Source organism: Eleutherodactylus coqui, chromosome 4 (assembly GCF_035609145.1).
Source record: "Eleutherodactylus coqui strain aEleCoq1 chromosome 4, aEleCoq1.hap1, whole genome shotgun sequence".
Lineage (NCBI taxonomy): Eukaryota > Metazoa > Chordata > Amphibia > Anura > Eleutherodactylidae > Eleutherodactylus > Eleutherodactylus coqui.
In genome coordinates this window covers 74,188,894-74,201,443 of record NC_089840.1, presented here as the reverse complement: position 1 = coordinate 74,201,443, position 12,550 = coordinate 74,188,894, and the positions used below count along the sequence as shown (strand labels likewise).

At 43.3% G+C, this 12,550-nt stretch overlaps 1 protein-coding gene across 1 annotated transcript in view; it reads left to right on the top strand.

The window, feature by feature from the left end:
- Positions 1-11,654, top strand: part of LOC136624653 (uncharacterized) — a 43,848-nt gene extending 32,194 nt beyond the window's left edge. The window contains exons 7-8 of the mRNA XM_066598610.1: positions 8,439-8,599; positions 10,880-11,654. Of these exons, the coding sequence (XP_066454707.1) occupies positions 8,439-8,599; positions 10,880-11,027 (309 nt within the window). The 3' untranslated portion in view covers positions 11,028-11,654. The remainder of the gene's footprint in view (positions 1-8,438; positions 8,600-10,879) is intronic.
- The last annotated feature ends 896 nt before the right edge of the window (positions 11,655-12,550 follow it).

The window sequence follows — 12,550 nt, the reverse complement described above, 5'->3', positions numbered from 1 at the left end:
ATATGGTATATTCCAGTAAACAAATAAAGAATTCCCCACAGGTAATGCTACTGGATTCCAGGCTCCTTTGCTTAATCTAAAAAGGCATTTTGAGACATCTTTAAGCCGCTAGACTGGTGATCCCACAACATTGGCGATAAATAGTGGTCCCCTGACTCTGTGATTAGGGCCCAGAGCTGTGCTATATCATGCAAATAGAGGGGTTGATAGCTGATAGATCACTCAGATGAATAAATAGCTATTTGGAGCCCCTGGCTGACCGTCCTAGATTCTTCTGAGTTTTTTGAGCTACTTAGTGACTCATCAAGCAGCTAAAGTATTGTGCTTTCCTGGTGGGCCCCAGCCTTCCTATGAGCTAAGGAAGCACATCCCTTCTCGCATTTCCCTTTTTCTGATTTCCGTTTCCCCCTCCCCTCTCATTTTTTTCTTTTTCTTTACTCTTTCTTGTTGTTGTTTCTTATCTTTTTGAGCCATAACTCTCAGTTAAACTGCGGAGAAAAGTGCCTAGAGCTGTAATGTGGGTATGGGATAGTTAAGATTGCCCGACGTCTATTTATCCTACTTTCAATTGGTTATGTTCTGTTATACTATTGTTTGGGTCCGCTGTAGTGAGGCCCTATGTCTTCTGTGCTTTAAAGCTCAGGCATCTTGAATTTGTTGATTTCTTAGACATGTGAGACTTATGTCTTTTTGTTGTACCCTAAAATTTCAATAAAGAGAGATTACCCATAAAAATTCATATGTACCCCCAAAGGGTACCAGTAAAAACTACAACTCACCCTGCAAAAACAAGCCATCACACGGCCCTATCGATGGAAAAGTAAAGTTATGAGGGTCAAAAAATGTTGACAGAAAGCTATATTTTTCAATAGTATAAAATAAAAAAATATATAAATTTTGGCATTGTTGTAATCGTACTGTTGTCCGCCCTCTAGCTTGGATACAAAATGTAATACGGACAGGCATGGAAGATATAGTACCCTATTGTAGCGCCTCTAGCTTGGATAGAAGATGTGATACAGGCGAGTATGGAGGCTCTAGTACCCTGTTGTACATACTCTAGCTTGGATACAAGATGTGATACAGGCGGGCATGGAGGCACTAGTATCCTGTTGGGCCACCTCTAGCTTGGATACAAGATGTGATACGGGCGAGCATGGAAGCTTTAGTACCCTGTTGTACATACTCCAGCTTGGATACAAGATGTTATATGGGCGGGCATGGAGGCTCTAGTATCCTGTTGGGCCGCCTCTAGCTTGGATACAAGATGTGATACGGGCGAGCATGGAAGCTTTAGTACCCTGTTGTACCTCCTCTAGCTTGGATACAAGATGTTATATGGGCAGGCATGGAGGCACTAGTATCCTGTTGGGCCGCCTCTAGCTTGGATACAAGATGTGATACAGGCAGGCATGGAGGCTCTAGTTCCCTGTTATATATACTTTAGCTTGGATACAAGATGTGATACGGGTGCACGGAGGCTCTAGTACCCTGTTGTACTGCCTCTAGCTTGGATACCAGATGTGATACTGGTGGGCATGGAGGCTCTAGTATCCTGTTGGGCTGCCACTAGTTTGGATACAAGATGTGATACGGGCGAGCATGGAGGCTCTAGTACGATGCTGTACCGCCTCTAGCTTGGATACAAGATGTGATATAGACAGGCATGGAGGCTCTAGTATCCAGTTGTACCGCCTCTAGCTTGGATACAAGATGTGATACGGACAGGCATGGAAGATATAGTATCCTGTTGTAGCGCCTCTAGCTTGGATACAAGACGTGATACGGGCAAGCATGGAGGCTCTAGTACCCTGTTGTATATACTTTAGCTTGGATACAAGATGTGATACGGGTGCATGGAGGCTCTAGTATCCTGTTGGGCCGCCTCTAGCTTGGATACGAGATGTGATACGGGCGAGCATGGAGGCTCTAGTATCCTGTTGTACTGCCTCTAGCTTGGATACAAGATGTGATATAGACAGGCATGGAGGCATACAGGTTCCTTTCAGTGTTCTGCAGCACATCGGCCCACATTTGCTGTAATTGAACCTTTACATCGTCCAAACTCATAGGCTGTCAAAGTTGGCATCCCAGATGGTCCCATACATGTACTATTGGCGATAAACCTGACGACCAGCAGGCCACGGAAGTGTGACAATGCTGTGGAGACATTCCTGTGACATCCTTGCTGTGTGCGGCTGAGCATTATCCTGCTGGAAAATGCCTCCTGAAAGCTGCCATGAGAGGAACACAGCAGCACAACTATATCAACTAAACTTTACTTTTATGCACAAAAATGTCATCATTATTATTTAGCATGGTGTTAGTGAATGGGATAATAACAAACCCTATTCACTTACAGCAGAGAAATTCCGCTGTAGGTACAAGTCATCCTATGGATTTTCCAATCCGCAGCCTGACCTGAATATTGTGGAAAAGTTACTGTGGATTTAATTGATTACAATGTAATGAGTGAAATCCCGCAGCTAGATCTGTACCAGATCCACAACAAATCACGTGTGGATCTGAGTGAAGATTTTGGTGTTGATTTTTTGTGTGAAAATACAACAAAAATGTTCTTTTGTGTGTGAAACTGGCCTTAAAATGCTTTCCATGAGAAAAGCATCTGGCCTACTGGGCACTTTCCCATGAGAGGAGAAGTACATCTGGGATATTTAAGGATACTGTTAGGTTTATTTAAAGCCGGTCTCAAAGATTTCAGTATTCTGCTCCAACATAGACGTCTATTTATATTACATTCAGCAAATAGCTAGATGTCAAAGTATTCCAGCCAAGCAATCAAGCAAGAAATGTTGTAGTTTTCTAAAAAGAGAAAAGTGGAGGTTAGTAAGAGAAATAATGAATAGTTGTCTTCTCCTTTGTTAAAGATTCTGTCAGATTTGATAGGAAAACCAGTGCTACAGGGACGACAGAACCCGGTGGGACCACAGTATAAGTGAATGGGGTTTGTTGGCCACCGTAGTATCATCGTGTGACATAACCTGTTTACTACATACAGGGATTACTAATCTTCTAAATTAGTCATGGTTCTTTCTTTCACTTGATTTTGTCATTTTTTCTTAGAATTCAGACAGTGGATCATACAGAAAAAATATTATACATCGCTATATACATATTGACAGCCTATCCTGAGGAGAAGCCATCAATAGAAGGTCAGCAGCAGCCCGCCACCCGGAATCTCTGTCAATCAGCTGTTTGCCAGGTCAGTGTGCTCATGCACTGTGCTACTTTCTGCAGGAAGCAGACAGCTCCATTCCAACTGTAGTGTCCAGGTGTGGTATAACAGGCAAAATTTTTATTGAAATGAATTGGAACATGGACTGCAATACCAAGCCTGGCCACTACACTGGGAACAAAGCTGTCTGTTCTCTGCAGAACAAAAGCTCAGTGCACAACCACAGCAGCCTGGCAAACAATTGATCAGTGGGGATTCCAGACAGTAGGCCACCACTGACTTACTATTGATGGCTTTCCTGAGGATATCTCATCAATATTTTACAACTGGACAACCCCTTTAAGTACTCCCCTTGGGTGCACCCTGCCACTCAGTTGTTTAGTAGCTGAAAATTAGCAGAATATGTGTTTTCTGTAGGATTTGTATAAGGCTGTTTCAGGAGTATGCAGATGATGCTCTATCTCCAGTTTACTTTTATTATTTAGTTGTAGGTTTAGTGCTCCTTTAATTAGCATACTGTTGCTGTTCTTGTCATTTAGAGTTCAGTCTGACAAGTGTGGTTTACACGCTGCTAAGCAACATGTAAACCACGCTGCTGACATGCAGGGATTATGCGCGTGAACAGACTGCCCCTAGCTCTGCGTAGCAGCCCATTACACGTCCATAGTGCAGGCAGCCTGCTTCTACGGCTCCCATAGGAGCCTATGAAAAGCACCACAGAGCTGACAGGCAAATCGGCACTCGCTGTCCATTTTTTTTGGAAGCGCAGATTCGTGCCGCACGAAAATCTGAGTTTTTTTTTCCAAGTCTCATGCATGCACTCTCCTATACAAGTCTATAGGGAAACCGGAAAAGAGTCAGACCTCAGGATAGGTCGTCAGTAGTTGATCATGGGGATCCACAACTCGGGATCCCCGTCGATCAGCTGATCCTCCAGCTGCTGTCAGTACAGCTGAGCCAGATGTCTGCTTCGGAAGTGAAAGCTAAAAGTGTCATAGAAGGCTTCATTCCGATTGATTGATTGATTGGGTGCCCAATGTAACCACGTGCATGGCATGCAGCTATGTTCTTGGGAAATTCTGATTTTTTATTCTTTTTTTTTTGCGAAGTCATGTTGACATATCCCCTATAATATTATAACATACTATAGTTAAAGAAAGACCACTGTGTATGTCAGCAAAATGTTCCTTTTGTTATAGCTGTGGATTAATTATTTTCAAATGATGTAATAGTTATACATGTAGAGAAATAGGTTGTAAAATAAAGCAGGTCAGCTAAGAGTAAAGACTATTAGTCTGAATGCAAGCAGTGTGAAAATACACACGAAGAACTGAGTAATGGATAAAAATAGAAGTAGTGTCCTAAAATAGCTCAGAATTACACATAAGAAAATCACAAGGAATGAAAGTCTGAAACCAGGGACACAAAAATGATAGAAAAGTATTTACCAGACTTATGAATATAGCCAGAGGCGTAACTTGAAGCTTCTGGGCCCCAATGAAAACCTGTAACAGAGCCTCCAACTGTAATGCTTTATTCATAGTACTGGGCTCTCTATACGGAGAAGAGAGGCCTTATGGGCCCCCTAAGGCTCCTGGGCCCGGGTGCAACCGCATCCCCTGCATCCCCTATAGTTACACCCCTGAATATAGGCATCAACACTAAGCAGCATTTTGGTTTTAATCTAATATGCTTGAAAAACACGATATTTGATTTTTTTTTATGATGCATTACCCAACGTAATTCATACGTTATGTAATTGATGGCATACACGGGTATTTCTGAAACTGTGAGATGGGCCTCACTGGTGCAATGTCCACTAGTTGTGTAGCTGGGTGATTATATGATGCACAAGCCGTTCTCTGGTTGTACCAGGCTCTGCTTTGCAACACAACCGACTCCTTTTATTCTTATTTTAATATTATGCTTGGTTTAGGAGACAAATTGTAAGACAATCTGAAATAATTGTTAAACATTGTGACATTGTAGGCATTATGATGAATGGTAGGCATCACCATGTTCCAGCTGGTGAGTACAAAAAGATTTAGAAGGCAATAGACAACTATAAGGCTTTGTTCTTCTTTGCATTTCTCACATCTGAGTTTAGTGTCGGGACTAGAGATAAGCGAGCGTATTTGCTAAGACAGTGAGTTGCGAGAGTGAGCAGAGAGGAGCGGGGGGGGGGGGGGGGGGGGAGAGAGATCTCCCCCCCCCCCCCCCCATTCCTCCCCGCTCTCCCTCGCCGACACCCGAATCTTTAGAGACGAGCGGGCAGGTACTTGCATAAGGCACTACTCACTCGAGTAGTTTGCCTTAGCAAACTAGTCGGGACTTAAATGCCAGGCCAGACTATGCTCAAGGGGAATCCGTGATATGCCTCAGCACTCCTCTGAATTCCGCAGATATGCCATAAAAATCAAACTGGGAATACCCCTTTAACCCCTTACGGTCGCAGCCTTTTTTTTTTTTTTTTGCCTTCTTTGTTTTTGCCTCCTCAGTTTCAAAATAACACTTTTAGTTTTACATTGACGTAGCTGTCTTGACAGCTTGTCTTTAGTGGGACGAGTTGTAGTTTTCATTGGTACCATGTAATGTACTGCGAAACTTTTAGGAAGAAACATAATTTGCACATCAATATAGTTGTGTTAGGACTTGATTTTTGCGAGACATCCTGTAGTTTCTGCTGGCACCCTTTTGGAGTTCACATGATTTTTTGGTTGCTTTCTATTACATTTTATCCTGGACTGACTTAAAAAAAAAAACAAAAAAAAACAAACACAGTCCTGACTTTTTTTTTCTGACGATGCTAGCCATGCAAGATAAAGAACAGTTAGGCCTCCTTCCCACGGGTGGATTTGAATTGCGAAATCCAGCCCATAGCATGCTATGCCCATCTACGATTCCTGCCCACGAGCAGGAATAGATTGCGATTTTCCGCTCACGGGTGAGAAATCCCAGCATGCTGTGATTTTCTGCAGGATACATCTGCAGCGTTGTACAGAAGCCACCGGACAGGTACACAGGGGTTACCGGGTCGAACTCAACTGCAGGAATCCCACATGCTGGGTCCAACCCGCCCTTGCGAAGGCAGCCTTACTTTGATAGATTGGACAATAGATTTGTTCTGATTGCTTTGATTTTTTTTTTTTTATTATAAATTTGGGAAAAGGGTTTTTAAAAAAAAAACAAAAAACTTTACTTTATTTTTATAATACGGTAATGCGATTTTTTTTAAACTCAGTTTTATATATTTTTTTCTTAGTCTTCATAGGGGACATGAACTTGTGCTAAAACATTATAATACAATACCATAGTATTGCATTATTCTGCAGTTTGCCAAGCAGTCTATGAAGACATGCCACAGGCACATCTTGATAGGCAATCAGTCATGGCAGCCTTGTGGCCATCAGACGGTCTTAGGGTGCATTCCCACGAACGTATATCGGCTCGGTTTTCACGCCGAGCTGAAATACATTGTCCTCGTGTGCAGGGGGGAGGGAGAGGATGGAAGAGCCAGGAGCAGGAACTGAGCTCCCACCCCCTCTCTGCCTCCTCTACGCCCCCCTGCACTACTTGCAATGGAAGGTGGCGGGACTGGGGCGGGGCTAAGTTCCGAGAATTAGCCCCACCCCGCCTCTCCCCATTGCAAATAGTGTAGCAGGGCAGAGAGGAGGCAGAGAGGAGGCGGGAGCTCAGTTCCTGCTCCTGGCTCTTCCATCCTCCCCCCCTGCACACGAGGACAACGTATATCAGCTCGGCGTGAAAACCGAGCCGATATACATTCGTGGGAATGCACGCTTAGACTGTTATGTCAACTGAATGGCACCTTGCAATCCCATCGCCGTAGGGAAGGGGGGGGGATTTGGGGTGCATGCAGGCCCCCCAAACACCAATCGGGGTATTTAAGAGTATCTGTCAAAATTGACTGTGGCATTTAATGGGCTAACAGTCAGTGGGAGAGGTGATTGTGACTAGTGTGTCCGGTTGTCAGCTGTCACACACAGCCGCACCCGCCCTGACTGGAGCAGGATCTTCCGCCATACAATCTCTGCACATCTAGGACGTAACAATATACCTTTGGCCATGAGGGGCTTAAAGGCTATGTGTCCTTTTAAATGTTGCCTATAGCATGTGCTGATCACTACAATAAGTCATGTAGACTTGCAACACATGTATGTATGTTACATTACTCATTTGTATTTTTCATGTTGGCGATCGCTTGTCTCTGCGAACCGGGTGCTGACATGTTGCAAATAGATGTATTTATACAAGTAAACCATTATTTTTGTGTCCACATAAATGATGCAATCAATGACGAACAAATTAATTATGGTCACCATACACATTAGACTTTTTCTGTCCGAACTTACCGATAACAGCAGAGCTGGATGACACTCTGATGTGTATGGGGCGGCTGAGCTTTCCCTCGCAACTGATGTAGGGGTAAAGGAGGATTGTGGACACTGAATTTCAATGCCTGATCCTTTTGTCCCCCAGGAGATAAGCCAGCGCCAAAGCTGTCTGGCTGCGGCTTACCTCCCAAAGCACGAGCAGTCATCTGAGACATGTGATGACTGACTGTGGTAAATATGCCCCAAATCCACGCCTCAATGGTGTGTATTTGTCCGTGTTTTTAACCGTGGATCTGCTGCAAGATTTAACCCTTGTATTTAGAATCGGCAGCGTTTTTCAAAACCGCTGCTGACTCGGAAAAAATTTCTGCACCATGTGAAGATTAACATCTCCTCCACATGGCTTGTACTGTAAGTGCTGTGGAAATTCCCCATAGTCTCCAGCCTGTGTAAAGGCACCCTCAACCTACCTTGAATCTTCCCTTTACAAGGGTTTTCCGGGCTAAATTTTTATGTTTTATGTTCTGTAAGTTGCCTGTGTCCAAAAATTTTAAAAAAAGAGCAACTCCAGCGCCGCCCCTCTGTTCTCCCGTTATCTTTTGGCACAGGCAGCCTCAAAATATGTATCTCAGAAAACCCCTTTAAATTATATCATTTTTGAATTTAGTGATGCTGTTCTTTTGTACTTTTTGTGATCCTAGTAAACTTTTTGGGGCTATGACAACCACACATTATGTTTTGACAAGAGTTTGTGTGGTTATCTATATCCCATTGAGATGTATTTGTACTGAATGTTTTTGTTGAATGGTTAGAAAAATAATTTAAGTACATTAATTGTTTTGCGAATAATTATACTCATCATGCACATTTAAAATTATTTTTGATTTTAGGAAATAGAAATCGCTTTAAATGAGGTCTACTTCCACGAGATTGATCCCGGACTTATGGAAGACCTCATGGCTTTAATTAATGAAGGGGATGAAGTGTTCGAAGCCAAGCTTTTCTTCTCTGTATGTGCATTGTCGGAACGTATGTTTTATTCACGACTTGTGTAAGTACTTCTAAGTCGTGGAATCAGAGCACTGTCAGTTTTCACATTGTAAGGCGGGTTTCACATCTGCGTCAGAACATCCGGATGACAGCTCTCTCGCAGATCCAGCTGCAAATACTTCAAGAAAAAGTGCTGCACGCAGCGCTTTTTCTTCCGTCCCTCTGGCATTTTCCCCTCCTCATTCAAACATGGCCCCACTGCTAAAGAAACCGACTCATGACGCCGACCCATGCTTCCAACTACTGACCCATCTTAAGTCTGCCCTTTATCTCCAAAGTCTATTAGAATGCCTGGTTTACTCCCGCCTTATAAGCCCTCTCTCAGACAGCACACTTCTTGACCCCCTACAGTCTGGCTTCCGCCCCCTAAACTCGACAGAAATTGGCCTTACAAGTGTCAAACAACCTTCTGAAGGCTAAATCGAGGGTTGACTACTCCCTACTGATCCTCCTCGAGCTCTCTGCAGCGTTTGACACCGTTGACCACAAACTCCTCCTCAGTATGCTTTGCTCCATTGGACTAAAGGACACTGCTCACTCCTGGTTCTCCTCCTACGCATCCAATGGCTCCATTAGTGTCTCCTTTGCTGGATCTACCTCCTCTCCTCTTGCTGTTAGGGTCCTCCAGGGCTTGGTCCTCGGCCTCCTATATACATGGCCCCTATTAGGCAAACCATCAGATTTGTCTTTCAGTTCAATCGCTATGTTGACGACACGTAGTTATACACCTCCTACCGTGATATCACAGCACCATTCCTCCAGAATGCCACTGACTGTCCGCTGTCTCCAACATTATGTCCTCCCTTTACCTAAAGCTGACCTCTGTGTTTCTGCCCTCTACTAACACAGCTCATCCTGACCTCTCCATCTCAGTGTGTGGCACCACCATATCTCCCAGACAGCACGACCGCTGCCTTAGTGTTATAGTCAACTCTGATCTTTCCTTTACCTCTTACATCCAATCTCTGGCCCAACCATGTCACCTTCCCCTCAAGAACATTGCAAGAATACTCCCTTTTCTCACTGTAGACACATTAAACCCGCTCACTGTTGCCCTCATCCACTCAAGGCTCGATTATTGCAACTCACTGCTAATCTGCCTCCCCTGTTCCAGACTCTACACCCTCTGATCCATCCTGAAGGCAGCAGCCAGGCTCATCTTCCTGTCCAGCCACTATTCGGACACCTCTGCCCTGTGCCAGTCACTGCACTGACTGCTCAAATACAGATGTTGTCTGCAGCTTAGTGTACTAAGACACATTTGAAAGGTCAGAGAGCTCACTTAGGTTTTTCATGGTGGCATTGCCACAAGATGCCCTTTTCAAATTTGTCCTTCCAGAATTACCCCCATTGAGTTGTAAACTAGATCCACAGATCGATATATCGAATATTAAACTAGTGCTCAAAGTTGCTTCTTGATAGAATGTTGTTGGACATAAGTTTGTCAGGAAACTTGACCTGTTCTCCATAATCAAATAATTGGTCAGCATCTCAAAATAGATTGGTGTAAGTACTAGTGGACTCAGTCGCAGGGGTTAGTGAATCAGACTTCTCACATATTCTGCTTTCTGGTAGACTGCTTCCTGCTCCTGGGTTGATGCCAAGTATAATCGACCAATACACTTTGTCTGTGCCTCAAAATGTGTAAATTACTGTTAGAAGTTGCATGCTCTGATTAAAACCAGCACTAGCCCCAGCCGCATTAGTTACTCTTCGAAGCTAAGAAAAGACTGCAATGTAGTTCATTGTGACTCACTTGAATTATGTTAAAGTACAATGTTTGTCTTTGCTTTTACGGGTTAAAAAAGTGGCGATATAAGGCTGAAAAATCAGGAATAGGAGATAGACGGTAATCATATAGGGAGGTGGATAGTTTGCCATGCACTATACATACCTGTACTGGCCTTTCAAAAGGCTGCTTGCTTTTTTTCCTTGCACTGTTGTACACCGAAATGTAACATCTGAAAGGATTCACTGCATGTACAACCAACCGCACCTTCGGCTTTAGCTTTGTCAGAGTAGGGTATAGCTTTTTGATACAACTGGAGATATTTGAAGCCATAGCACTGTAAGCTGATTATCACAGGCCTATATAGACAGATCTTCCTGGGTCTAAGTTTTTACCAAAATCTTTATTAAAATTGATGTCAAAAAGTGCAGCTTACAGAAATTAAGCTGAATAAAAGTGGGCCATTGTTCCTGACAGTTCTACAAAGATTTCTCATACTTCAATCTTCTACTCTTGCCCCAGCATACTGACTTTTTTCTCGTCTTTGAGCAGCACAGAAGATACGAGTGAAACGGACACTGAAAGACAATGGGTGGAGTCTGCAGACTTCTCATCACTCAGCTGGAAGTTTGAAGGATGCAACATTAACAAACCTTTAAAAAGGCTGTTTAGTATATTGTATCCAGACATGGGACTCTAGGGACGCCTGTCTCTTATTGCTCTTGCCAAGCTATTCTGGAGTATTACATGATCTTGCAGTTCTATCATTTCGACAGACTTGAAGAATGTATCCCAGTATATATAAAAGGATGAGTCCTTGGCATCAGAAAAAACAGTGAAGAAAAGATAGGTAACCAACTTGCTTTGGATATCAAGAACGTCACTCAATGGTTACAGGTATTTGGCAAGGCAATTTAGACTTAACCCCAGCGTAAGCCTAGACTGTACCACTGTTCAGAAATGTCTTATTCTGTAAGTGACAACTCTTTGAAGCTATGTAAACTGTTTTTGGAAGTGAAGACTTGATTTTCATGCTTGCGTTTTCCAAAGCAATGCAAACTGGAGGACTGAAGTCTTAAATTGTCAGTAAACAGGGAGCTCCCCCTCTAACCTGGTCCGCTGTTGTAAGCATGCATTTACTGCCTTCCACTGAGCTATTATAGAGGGCTGTATGCCAGGGAATAGTGGAGAAGATCAGAAGGACAGAGCAGAGAAAGCTACTGTTACAGAGGACTGTAATTCACGGATTAGTTTTCTACTCTTAGCAGCAAGGAGGAACAACCAGCAGCTACTCAGCCATGCGATATAGTGGTTATGTGACATCCTCTGGAGAAAAAAAAAAAAGGGGGGGGGGCGGAGCTTGTGCACCTTGATACTAGCTGATCAGTGCTGGGAATGACCCTGAGCAAGAAATTGAATGTACGAGAGCCTACAAATCGAATGAGGATTTCTAAATTCATGAGACAGAAAGGTTAATGCAAAGAACAAGTTCCTGCGAGGGAAAGAAGAAAAATTGCACTTAGTGTTTATCGAGGACTGCCATCGGAAAGGGTTAAGATTTCTCTGCAAAGCTGTCAGATGAAGGCCAACAAGTTAACAATATGCGACTCTCCGATGTTGGAGGCTGTTCTGCATATGTATGCTACAGTATACAGCACAGCAATGGAGCACTGTCGCATACTTATGTAGGACAGTATACAGAATAGCCTTTAGCATTGGAGAGCCATCCTGCATGCTGTTAGAAACATGCGTCAACCTCAACTGGCATTGGAGTTATGCAGGGAAATCTTAATGTTGGACAAGGACTGAGACCGAATTGAAAATGAAACAAAAATATTGCTAATAAAATCATGATTTCATTTTGGGTGTTTGTGAATTCCTTGGAATGATTCAAAAAGTGCTTTCCCACCCAAAATAAATATGAGCTGGGGAGTGTGCAGGTGGCAGTGAAATTTGATTTTAAAAAGTAAAGTATACAAGTTTTTCCAAAGGCGAAATATCATTGTGTAGCCTTACAGGATTAGCAGAGGCAACAGGACTGATTGAGAATCAGAAGAACCAGACAACTAAGAGTTAAATATGGCTTAAAAATGTAAGACTCAGCCTCCTGTGCAAAAAAAAAAACTTCATGTAGTGGCACGTTTTATTTTGAATAGGACCAGTCATGCATGGGGTCTGCCAGACCCAGAGACAGCCATGGGTCAAAGAAACTCAATTCCACAG